At 38.6% G+C, this 13,076-nt stretch overlaps 1 protein-coding gene across 4 annotated transcripts in view; it reads right to left on the bottom strand.

Moving 5' to 3' along the window:
* The window catches only part of LOC113175390 (broad substrate specificity ATP-binding cassette transporter ABCG2-like), a 53,838-nt gene that overhangs the window by 18,400 nt on the left and 22,362 nt on the right, over nucleotides 1-13,076 (bottom strand). Inside the window, exons 3-8 of one of the 4 annotated variants that reach the window (XM_077803468.1) lie at nucleotides 11,611-11,725; nucleotides 10,896-11,048; nucleotides 8,594-8,742; nucleotides 5,675-5,826; nucleotides 4,236-4,340; nucleotides 3,380-3,624 (exon numbers count right to left, since the gene is read on the bottom strand). In XM_077803468.1, the coding sequence (XP_077659594.1) occupies nucleotides 3,380-3,624; nucleotides 4,236-4,340; nucleotides 5,675-5,826; nucleotides 8,594-8,742; nucleotides 10,896-11,048; nucleotides 11,611-11,725 (919 nt within the window). The remainder of the gene's footprint in view (nucleotides 1-3,379; nucleotides 3,625-4,235; nucleotides 4,341-5,674; nucleotides 5,827-8,593; nucleotides 8,743-10,895; nucleotides 11,049-11,610; nucleotides 11,726-13,076) is intronic. The other 3 variants (XM_077803469.1, XM_077803470.1, XM_077803471.1) reach the window with 3 other exon arrangements.

Here is a 13,076-nt window from a genome sequence, read left to right as displayed (position 1 = left end):
CGATCAAGCAAATCGTTGCGGCAAAGAGGTCATTAGACCATGGAAACAGGAAGATTTAAACACATATATTAAATTATGTAGAGACATTAATGAACAAGGACAAGTCATGGCAGCTGAAGTAAAACAGGCTTTAGATACCAAGCCAAAAACATGCTATAATTGCAATCAAAACGGACATTTTAAAAGAAATTGCCCCATAGGAGGAGGGTTTAACAAAGCTAGGTATCAAAAGAGTAGAATCCCGGGTATTTGCCCACGATGCCATAGAGGGAGACATTGGGCTAATGAATGCCGTTCTCAAACCACCATAGAGGGTATTCCGTTATCAAAAAATGGACAAAGACCAAGTGTCTACCCACGATATCGTGGAGAAAGGTATCAAGCCCCGTTGCCAAAAAACGAATTGGAGGGCCCAATGCCCCGGGGCCCAAAACCACAAATATACGGGGCAATGGAGGAACCCAACAGCACCATCAAGGTGGTGCCCAGGACGCATTATCCATTAGATCCCTCATCAGACAGACTAGAGGGAGCGCAGGGTTGGACATCTGTGCCTCTGCCAGAACAGTATTAACTCCAGAGATGGGAGTTCAAATCATTCCCACAGGAGTAAAAGGACCTCTTCCCCAGGGAACAGTAGGCTTATTATTAGGATGCAGTTCTTCTACACTTAAAGGACTTATGATAAATCCTGGGGTAATTGATCCCGATTATGAGGGAGAAATAAAAATCATAGCTAGTTCTCCAAGAGGTATATCAGTAATTTCATCAGGAGACAGAATAGCACAGTTATTAATAATACCAAGCCTACATGATAAATTTTCCAGTTGTAATGTAGAAAGAGGTTCCAAGGGAATAGGCTCCACAGGTGTAGATTGGGCTATGCTATCTTTAAATTTAGATTCTCGCCCTATGCTAAAATTAAATATTCAAGGACATGATTTTAATGAACTGCTGGACACAGGCGCTGACCTCAGCATCATATCTCGCCAGGAATGGCCTAAGCACTGGCCATTGCAACAAGCCACATAAACGCTTAGAGGCCTAGGAGTGGCGACTAATCCCCACAGAAGTGCAATGGTATTAGATTGGAAAGATCCTGAAGGATGTGAAGGAACTATACAGCCCTATGTATTGGACCATCTCCCCATAAATTTATGGGGACGAGACGTCCTAGATCAATTAGGATTGACATTAACAAATAAGGTCAATCCTAACACGCCCACTACTAGGGCAAAACAAGGCTTTAGAAAAGAAAAGAGATTAAGAGATCAAGAACAAGATATAACAGCACCAATTCAAATAGATCAAGAAATAAATAAACATGGATTGGGTTTTCAAAAAGGGCCACTGAGACAATCAAAATTACTTGGAAATCAGAAAGACCAGTGTGGGTTCCTCAGTGGCCCCTAACTAAAGAAAAGATACAAGTAGCCCATGATCTGGTCAAACAGCAATTAGCGGAAGGACATATACAACCTTCCGTATCTCCCCATAATACTCCCATTTTTGTCATTAAAAAGAAATCTGGTAAATGGAGATTATTATAAGATTTAAGAGCCATTAATAATGAGATGGTTATTATGGGACCTGCTCAAGCAGGGATTCCCCAATTGTCTGCTCTACCAAAAACCTGGCATGTTCTAGCTATAGATATTAAGGATTGTTTCTTCTCAATTCCAATTCATCCCGAGGATAGTCCACATTTTGCATTTACTATCCCTGCACTGAATCATGAAGGTCCTGATCAGAGATATGAATGGAAAGTACTCCCTCAAGGGATGGCTAACAGCCCAACTTTGTGCCAAATTTATGTTGATAAAGCAATCCAGCCACTTAGAAATCAAAATCCTGAACTACAGATATTTCACTATATGGATGATGTGTTAATGGCACATAAAGATAAAAACACATTGCTAGAATGTTATGCCACGCTTACAAACTTATTAAAAAATTATAATCTAGAGATAGCAATAGATAAAATACAATTAAATCTTCCAATTAATTATTTAGGAGTTCTATTATCCTCAACCATGGTCCGTCCACCAAAAATTCAAATACGAGTAGATCAACTCAAATCGCTTAATGACTTTCAAAAGTTATTGGGAGATATAAATTGGATAAGGCCTTATCTAGGCATACCAACAGGAGAATTAGGACCTTTATTTGATATTCTAAAAGGTCGGTCAGATCCAAATTCACCCCGCATGTTAACGCCTGAAGCTAGAAAGGCATTAAAAATCATTGAAACATATATGGAAAATATGCATTTGGATAGAATTGATATAAGTTTGCCTTTACTATTTATTGTACTACCGACAAAAAATATTCCTACAGGAGTATTTTGGCAAGAAGGTCCATTATTATGGATACATTTATCTTATTCTCCTAATACTATTCTTACTAGATATCCTGAGGCTGTAGGGCAATTAATACTCAAAGGAATAAAAGCAGCAAAAGGAGTGTTTGGGATTTCTCCCAATAAAATTATTACTCCATATACTATGGATCAAATTGATGAGTTAGCTAATGAGTTAAATACTTGGGCAATAATCATGTGTAAATCTAGTGTTGCATTTGATAATCACTTGCCATCTAATCCTTTGTTGTCTTTTTGGTCTAAGCATCCTGTAGTTTTTCCAAAAATGACAAGAAAAACCCCTATCATAAATGCTCCAAATATATTCACTGATGGGTCAAACAATGGTACAGCAGCAGTAGTTACTCCTGATCAAACTTTTACATTTTTAGTACCCAAACAATCAGCTCAAAAGGTAGAGCTCAATGCAGTATTGCAAGCTTTTATGATGTTCAAAGATTCTACATTTAATTTATTTTCTGATAGTCAGTATGTAGTTAATGCTATTGTATCTCTTGAAGATGCTGGTAGGATTTCTCCTTCCTCTACTGTTTTCTCTTTGTTTTCTGCTATACAAAGTCTAATCTGGGATAGAAAGGATCCATTCTTTATAGGACATATCAGAGCACATACAGGATTGCCTGGAGCCCTTAGTTTGGGTAATGAACTAGCAGATAAATCTACACATGACATACATATTTTCTCCACAATAGAAGAAGCTATAAATTTTCATAAAAGTTTTTTAAAAGGGCTGGAAAGGAAGCTCAGTGGTGGAGCACCCACAGGTCCAATCCTCAGTCGTGCAAAAACAAAAACAAACAAAACAACAAAAAACAGCTTTCCATATGTAAAAACTAATGTTTTGCTTTTTCTATTGACTGTTTCTATATCCAAAGTGCAGTGCAGATGACAAGTAAATAGAATGGTGTGTAGAAGATACACATAATCCTGATGGAGACTACTTCAGAACTAAATTGTTCCCACATTACTATAAAAGAGCACAAAGATCTGGTAGGTTACCTGAGGAATAGTGACTGAGGGGAAACCTAGATAGTTTCTGAATGCACGCCAGAGAATCCATCTGAACTGATGGCAGAAGGAGGTGACATGAGTGATCTCCTTAAAGCCTGAGCTCCTCTTCTGACCATCTGAGAGCTCCTGTAATCTAGCTTTTGTGTTTCTGTAGAAGGAGGAGTTGGCATAAAATTCAGCTAATGTGTCTGCGACTAGCTTTTCTCTCTTGGAAAACTGTTCGGCCCCATTAGCTTTGGAATAAAAGGAATAAAGAAGGAAAGCATTATTAACGAATAACAGCTGATATAACCTGTTTTTCTGTGACTCATTTCTTGGATAACACCTTAATTTTAAAGCTTGAATATACAAAAGTCTCAAAAAAGGTGGTCATTGCTTTACACATTAGTAAGCACAGCTAATTGATCTGAGTTCTGCCATAATCTTATGGATACAGAAAACTGACATTGTCTAACCATTGGGACTCTTGTTCTTAAAACAGACATCTTACTGCAGTTACAATTCTTAATATAAAATCTTAATATAAAATTCTTAATATAAAATCCTTGCTTTCTTCTATGTGCAAATGCATAAAGTGCCAAGTTTCTTATTTTGAAAGTAATACAATCCACAAACATATTTATTTTTAATGGAAACTCATTTTATACCTCACAGTACCACATAAATATACATTAATAAGTTTAATAAAAAATACAGCACTCATGGACAACAAAGTCTATCTGTTGGTTGGCATCAGAACACAACATTAATGTAAATTCAAAAGCAATGTTTTAATGAACCAGCACATATCTAAACTTTAGCCAAATAATTCAGGCAAAAACATGTGAAACTGAGACTCACATACCTTCAGAGTCCTCTTCCTTTCTATTTAACACTATAGCAGAGGAGTCTCTATTAATGACGTCCAAAAAGAAGTATGCAGGATTGTTGTAGGGCTCACACTGGTAACCTATGAAAGAAAACCAAAGAACTCAACCTGATGGTCTCAGAAAGAAAAGTAGATCACCTCCAGAGGGTGATGGAGGTGAGGCTAAGGAAAAGAGAATCTAACAAATTCTCCCTCATCCTCTTGTTCTTTTTTAACCCTAGTTTCTCTCTTCAAAATATTTTATATTAGTCCTTACTCATCATAAATCAAGAAATGCAAAGAATTATTAAAATCCTCTGGTGCTAATTAGGACTTCTTCATAAATCTAAAGCTAGGTCCAAGGAAAAAAGTGTTAAATGCCTGGGTGCACTGGGCTTAAGTTCACCTGGAAAATTCTGTAATGCAATACACATGTCGGCAATGACTGCTTCTCTGCCATTTAAATACAGAGGTCCAAATGATCACCTCTCAAGCTGCCATAATTCCACATAGATGACAAATCTCCAAAGCACCATTATCAAGAGAAGGTGACCAGCATAGCCACCTGGGCTCCGACTCAACTTCTTGTGTCACAATCATCTGAACTTGGCCTGAGGTCTGACTCTTAATGTTCTTCTACTCTGGATTCCACAGACTCATGAGTGCTTGAACATTTTTAAATGACAGACATTAAATAAAAATCAAGAAAGATAGCTAGTGAATATTTAAATGGCATTTGGGATCATAGAGAAGCATCTGTAATCATATTCAAATCTCTAAAATAAAGTAGATCACATAAGCCATTAAAAAAAAATCACATAATTCAACCTGAAATACAAAGATTCAGGTAGCCCAGAAATTTTGGTGCATCAAAGTCAGATTTAGAACCAGCCACTCTAATGATTAACAGGTCACTCAAATATATTCAGGGCCTAAATCTGCAATCTAATCTTACTAGAAAATAAAGTAGCATGTCCCTGAGCCTCCTGAAGGCAGAGCACAATCACATGTCAGAGGGAAAGCTGAAAAACCAGAATCTGCTATATGGTCAAGAAAAAGATAATGTTGGGCCTTTCCATAAATATTCAATTGATGGAATAACTGCTGTCAGTCCAACCAGTTAATCATAGACCTTTCAGGAAAAGATCATCATAACTGTGAAGCAGAACAAAGGCCCAGTAGAAACACACACACACACACACACACACACACACACACACACACACACACTCACTCAAATATGAAAAAGAAAAAGGCCTAAAGAACAAGCAAGTGCTGCACAATGAAGCAAAATTTATCACCAAACTGAAGATGCTTCACAGTGGTGGAACCCGAGCTATATCTGCACAGAGATCAAGTAACACTCCTGTCAACACCTCTACTCTCCCCAGGAGTCAATGAATGAAAGATTTAGTGCATGAAAATGTCAACCACACCTGCTGATTGGAAGTACTCCAGAGCCTTCTGGGCAGGACCATGGTACAGGAGTTTTCCTGAGGCCAATAAGGTGAGGCTGTCAAACAGCTTGAAGATGGAGTAGCGAGGCTGATGAATGGTGAAGATGATTGTTCTTCCCTGCTCAGAAATGCTAAGTTAAAAAAGGAAAACTATAAATCGTTAAACATCAGATTCTTGCACTTAGTAAAATATTTTATTTCTGCTGTTATGCAGTTTTTCTTAATTTTCACTTATGAACTTCCCCTTTCATTTCCTATTTTCTACTTGATACTTAGGGAACATAAATAACATAAATTCAGTGCATTTACTGAGAACACTAAGGTTTCTTTTTAATTTTAATTTTTTTTTTTAGGTAGTAGGGATTGAACTAAGGGGCACTCAGCCACAGTCAGAGTAACTTTTCAAGATTTCAGACCAAATGAGATATTGTATTTCAGTCAATATATTCCAATGCTTGATGTTTTTGTTTCCCTTTAATTCTGAAGTAAACACTTATTGTGAAAAATGTTTACAAAGTGGGTGGAGGACAAAGTAATCAAGAGAAATTGGAGGTCTGGTTGTTAAATTACTTGTTTGAGTAAATAAAGGAATATATTGAGAAAATGGGAGTCACTCTCTCCTATCTGATATCACCTATAAATATGAAGATGGCAAAGACTCAAAATGATGAGGAGATTTTAGTCTGGAATTCAAATATTATTGTGAACTTTTTAATACGTACACGCTAACAGAAACAGCAACAGTGATAGATGTAGTTTTACAGGGTTCTTTCTATTCAAATATAGATGTGCATGTGTGTATACACATATAGGCACATGCACATAAAATATTTATATTCCACAAATTTCTAAGTAAAATATAGAAGTACTTTTCTACATGGTATACAAATATAAACATACACACTCATACATGTTTACGACGTTTACCTATAAAAGTCTGTTGGCAATACCAGTAGCAGTAACAGTAAAGAAACAGACCTTGGTTTCTAAAAACAGACCTTGGTTTTTTAAATACACAAAAAGGAACCATTATCCTTGCAGAAATGGCAGACACAAGAAAAGTACAAGACAAGACAGAAACATCACAGTGACCTCAAAGAATAGGAATGCTTAGCTGAACATGGTGGTCCATGCCTATAACCCCAACAACTCAGGAAGCTGAGGCAGAAGGACTTTAAGTTCAAGGAAGGCCTCAGCAATTTAGTGAGATCCTAAGCATTTTAGCAAGACTGTCTCAACACGAAAAAAAAAAAATAAACAGGACTGGGGATGTGGCTCAGTAATAAAATACCTCTAGGTTCAATCCCCATTACAAAAAAGAAGGAAGAAGAGAAAGAAAGGGAGAAGAAAAAGAGGAAGAGAAGAATAAAAGAAGAAGTGGAAGGAGGAGGAGGAAGAGGAGAAAAGGGAAAGGAGGAGGAAGAAGGAGGAGGAAGGAAGGAAGAAGAAAGAAGAGAAAGAGAAGAATAGAAATGCTTGAAGAATGATTAGGGAGATAGTAAAAGAACACATAAGCCACATCAAAGAGACTTCCACTGTTCAAATTTGGGTTAATTTCAACATTAAAATAGCGTAAAACATCAGGTTTTACCCATTTCAAAAAAAAAAAAAAAAGGAAGGAGAGAAACCTCTTCCTTCTGTAGAATGTCAACGACGGCATGTTTGGCTGCTACCACAAGAACAGGAGTTGTGGTGCGTGGGGAGACGTTGGAGGAGAAACTGGATATTGGCATGAAACACTGTTCAATTCCATTGTTCTCTTCCTTGATAAAGTAAAAGCATCACTTTAATTTCTTCCATTTGTTCAGGCCCCAAATCTTAGGAGTTATTGTCTCAATCTTCACACTCCATGTCCACTTTCTGAGCGGATCCTGTTGCTTCCATTTTTCAGAACAGAGCCAGAAGCCAGGCTCTGCCCATCGTCAGATTCCTAGTCAAAGCTGTCCTACTTCAGCAGCTCCTTCCTAGTGTCCTCCCACTCACCCTTGCCCAAGTGTTCTCCAAATGCCAAATGTTCTCCACAGCAGTCACTGCTCTTCTCTAAAACTCTCACAAAGCTTTCCACCTCCTCTAAGGACAGGAAAAGCCACGCTTCTTACAATGGCCCAGGAGACCTGTGCAACCTGCCACCAGCCCAACTCCAACTCTCATGGATTCTAACTGGGATGAGTTGAGCTGTGGTCTCCCCAAAACTCATATGTTGACGTCCTAACCCTCCAGTACCTCAGAATGTGGCTATATGTGGAGACACCGTCATCCAAGAGGTCACTAACCTTAAATGAGGTCATTAAGGGGATCCTCATCTGACTGGGACAATTTTAGAGATCAGTTCACAGACACCGAGGGAGAAGATGGCCATCTGCAAGCCAATGAGAAAGGCCTCTGAGCAGACAACCCTGTGGACAGCTTGATCCCAACTGCCAGCCCCCAGAACTGAAAAAAGGAATTTCTCTTGCTAAATCCCCAGCATGTGGTATCATTATGGCAGTACTGCAGCCAGCCTCCACCCACACTGGTCACAGGTTCTGTCCCTCTAAACTCTCTTGTGCTCCACATGCGTTAGACATGCTCTGCCTCAGGGCCACAAGCTGCTCCTTCCAGCTACAACTCTCCACCGCAGCTGCCGCAGGTCTCACTCACTCACTCCCAGCTCATGCGTCACGTGCTGTGGTCTTCCCAGCTCTTTAAAAAAGATCCCCACTCCACCACTGGCGTCCCTCCCTCTTCTATTGCTTTATTATTCTTGATAACACTACTTTGTTCATTGAGTATTTCCCTCTAACAAGGAAGGAAGAAATTCTGCTGTTCACTTCCAAATACCCTGCTCTAGGAATATGTGGTACACAGAAATCATCAAATATAAAATAAATGAAAGAACAATTTTCCCATAGTATTTACCTTTTCAGGAGCAAAAGGACAGCACTTGCTGTGCTGGAGTCTAAACCAGCTGTGGGCTCATCCAGGAACAAGATGGGAGGATCCGTGATCAGCTCCATTGCTATGCTGGTCCTTTTTCTTTCTCCTGTAGATACAAACTGGGTTCCAATCTAAAACAAAAAGTTATTGTTGTTATGTACAGAAACAACAATATTCACTATCATTTGGTAGATTAACCTGTGCCAGTCCTATTAGAGACACTTTATTTTGTTGTCTTCATTATTCTGAATAGCAAATAAATAGACATCTGAAATAAGGGGGTTTATCTTTTACCAAATGAGTAAAATGAGGCTCAGAGCATAGCTTCTAGATGACTGCACCAGATATGAAGGCTGTGCTTTTAACAGCTAAGTCCCCAGCATACGGTAAGAAACATACATATTTTTATTATCAAGTCAAATATTTAAGTTTAGCATAAATAAGTTGGAACACTAACCAATGTGTCCCATATAGTGGAATCACACAATAAAACAAGAAATAAAGATAGGAGAGGAACATAGAAAGTCTCTCTAGTGACTTATTAGTCTTCTAACAACATCCCAAACACTGCGGACTTTTGAAGACCACCAAAAGCCTCCAAGTGAACTTACAAAGAATAGACTTGCAATCAAGAAAGTGTGCTTTCTACCACAGCACATCAGCACATCAATCATTGCAAGTCTTTCCAAATTGACAGTGTCCACCCCAACTCATTGAACAATACCTTATTTATTCTTTTAGACAAATCTAGAAGGTGGGATATTCCATAGGGCCACTGGCTCAGTCTTTTCAACCAGTCAATATAATTATGTGTGTCTAGGGGAGTAGGAAGATTTTGGGGAGATAGGAAGAAGAAAACAATTCTAAAATTCAGAGTCTCCAAAGGGATAATAATCAAATGCTACCCAAGGCCATGACTGGGTCCTATTAACAGAACTATGAAAGATATTTGTAGACAATGTGGAGAATGTGAATGAATATGGGCTTGACCCAGGTGATGATATGAGCATACAGTCCATTTTGTTAATTAGTAATGGTATCGTGGTAAAGTAAGGAAATGTCATTTTATAGATGTAAAATAAGTATTCAGGGAAGAAACACTGTATAACTTTCTTTAAAATATTCAGAATAAAATTGTTGAAGTAATTATGGCAGGTGATATTTATAACTGATAAAGCAAGGTGAATAGTATGAGTAATTATACTACCATATGACCTGACAATCATATTGACTATTTTTTAACAGCTAAGTCCCCAGCATATGGTAAGAAACTAACATATTTTTATTATCAAGTCATATGACTTTTATTATCAAGTCATATGACTATTTATCATATTGACTATTTTCTCTACATTTCTGTTATTTTAAAAAAATTCATAACAATTTAAAATTATTTCAATTAAATTACATAAACTATAAAAAGTCAATAACTGCCTTCACATATTTTCCTTTAAAAATCCAAATAAGTGACTTTGAGCAGTGCCTGCTTAAAGTTAAAGAATATAGCAAAAGACTACCTTACTGGGAAGGCAAAATCAAATAAATAAAGAGCCAAAGGAAAGAAAACTCAATGACTCATAAAACAAAAATAAGTGCTAACTGGTAGCATCCCAGGATTATTCTTCCAAACAAAGTATACTTCATATAAAATACTGTCAACAGGTACCAGGGGGAAGTAGCAGCAAGAACAGCCCCTCAATTCTTCATTGCCTCTAAGGAGAGGTGATAACAGGGGTTGCCAAAGGGAAAAAAGGCTATAGAAACATAACTTGGTCACTACACAAATTATAACTAAATCCTAATGTGACCAAATATAATTTTCAAAGCCAAATTATCCCAAAATGAACTACACAGAACTAGAATCCTTGGATTCCTGACAATTATCAATTCCAGAAATATACCATAAAAAAAGCTTTGGGTCAAAGTCACCCCAGAGCAAGAGGGAGAAGAACTACTAAAGGGTAGTAGAAAAAGGGAAGAAGAAAAGTTAGAGGAAAGACATCAAATGAGCCCATCAATGAGGGTGAGAAGATCACATGGAAATAGCCGTGTGAGAGGCACTCTTCAAACTAGACCACACTCCAGTCCTGGGATGCAACCATCATTAAGATTGCTTCTCCAGCTTCATTTTCACCTTCATATTATGTAATTTGACTTTTCTCATCATTATGGAAAGCAGCCACTTTTGACCTCACACACCTTAGGAAACTTCTGATTAAGGTCACATTGTCCACATAGGGAGGTCCTCTTTGCTGGCTGATTCTATCAGGCTTTGTCACATTACCTTAATATCAGTCACTTTACTCAGACCTAAATCTTGAATGAGTTTGTTGATCCTCTCATTTTTTTCATGATTTGTCATAGTTGTTGGAAGCCGAAGAGCCGCTGCGAACTGTAAATTTTCTCTCACTGTCAGGGTGCCCATCCCAACACCATCCTGAAGGCAAACAGTATTTTAATGAGACAAACTGAGTCTTTTCTAAGACTATCCCTCCAGTGAATGTAATTTAATCTATAAAAATAACAAACTAAACGTAAAGTTCCAGCTCCACAAATTTTAGTGATTCCACATACAGAGAGCTACAGAGTCCAAGGGAGGCAGTTCATCCACCAGTGCACACCCAGATGGAGCACAGGTAATCATGATGACTCCAACAGGCACTTCCAGACTGCTTTGTATAAGGATTCACCAAAGGCATCATGTAGAGAAAGTAGGAAAGTAAAGGGAGGGCAAAAAAAGGATAGGAATTGGCTTTTATGTAAATAATACAACAGCTAGAATCAACACCACTGCCTGACAGGGGTCATAGTCCAGATCCTCCTTTCCTTTCCATTTGTAATCTCACTCTTATGGGAAATTATGAAAAGTGGGTGTAGATAAGCTTTGTTTCATGAGCATGTGAAGTAATCAACTGGAACCATGCTAAACTATAAGCCAAGGTTTTTCCCCAGAGAGAACAGAAAAAAACAATTCACAGGGAAAATTCACTAATACTTACTTGTGCCACATAACCAGACTCACATGGGAAATTGGCATTCCGAGGTGCTCCATTTACTAAAACTTCTCCAGATAATCCACGTGGATCCTTCCTTGCAGCTAAGATACCTAACAAACTATAAAAAGGTACATATGTTATAGGGTTATTTCCCTCCTACACAGGCCATGTCTCTCAGCTACTCTGAACAGAAATTTTTCTCAAGTCAGAAAATTAACTAGTTAGAAAGTTTTTAAAATGTGTGTGTGTGTGTGTGTGTGTTTATACTTAAATCCTCATCTTTCTTTTCATCATAGGCTATAGGAAATGCAACGTATCATTGGCTTACCCAGCACAGGTATCCCAAATGACCCACATGGCTGTCTTACCTTGGTGGATCCAACACAGGAAATGTTCTCCTTTATCTATGCCCTCACAAAGACCTTCTGCTCTACCTACACATTTTTAATAGTATCACCTTATTTCCCACCCCAATGCTCATAGCATGCTCCCTACCCTGTGTATGCCAATCACTTTATCAAGTTCTATTAGTAAAGCTGACCTATAAGACTTCCTAGTTCCTGGGGGAAAAAAACAAGCTAGCCCAACTGCCTATCCACAGCACCTAGGAACAGATAGAACATGCACAGCAAATGCTCAGCCAATATCTACTCACATTAAAAATGATTGTTAAGAACACACTAAAGACTCTGGAAAATATGGGGTAGAGTAGAAGATGGGTGCAAATTTTACTTGCTGCATGAGCTTCAGGTTCAAGCAGAAGGATACTGCTGCAATACTGCTTCCTTGTAAAGTACATGATAGGCAACACACTGAATCCTAATATTGAAATCATAAAGACAGAAATTCAGGAACTCTGAACATAGGACAGGAAAGAATACCTTAGAAATCCAACCTATAATGCTGCAGGTTAGTCCACTGTACAGGAGAGGAGAGACCCAGGCAGAAAGAAGAGATTGAATCTGAAGGAAATTTGGCACAGGGTAACTGGTGAAACAGAGATGAGGTCTGAACTACAGTGACTCTGAGGTAGTGCCATGGCAAGCTGCTGTGTGAGGGGTGTTCTGTGCTTCCTGGCTGGAGGTGGAGAGCTGATGTGGAATGCCATCTTAGAGTGATTATGAGGTGAATTTCTGCTGCAGGAGCCAAGGAGTTCATAACAGCATTGGCCAACTCTCCCTGCATAGTTCTGCTGTGAGATCTAGAGAAAACTCCTGGTGGGGGCATGACTAAGGGAGGCACAAAGAGGATTGTGCTCTTTGGTGGCTTTCAGGAGTAGTCAAAGTGAACTCAGAAACTGGACAGATGGGTACATTTACACTTTGGGTCTGTTCCTGAGACAACCACATTCATGGACAGTGAAGTGTGCTAGAAAAACAGTGACTTCATCACTTTTCCCCCAACAATGGAGTTCTAAGGAGCCCCCTCCCCATACCCAGACACCCAGTGAAGATTGGCTTCTGTCTGGC

The sequence above is a fragment of the Urocitellus parryii genome, chromosome 10, assembly GCF_045843805.1.
Source record: "Urocitellus parryii isolate mUroPar1 chromosome 10, mUroPar1.hap1, whole genome shotgun sequence".
In the NCBI taxonomy this organism is placed as follows: Eukaryota; Metazoa; Chordata; class Mammalia; order Rodentia; family Sciuridae; genus Urocitellus; species Urocitellus parryii.
This window is presented reverse-complemented; position numbering and strand designations above follow the sequence as displayed.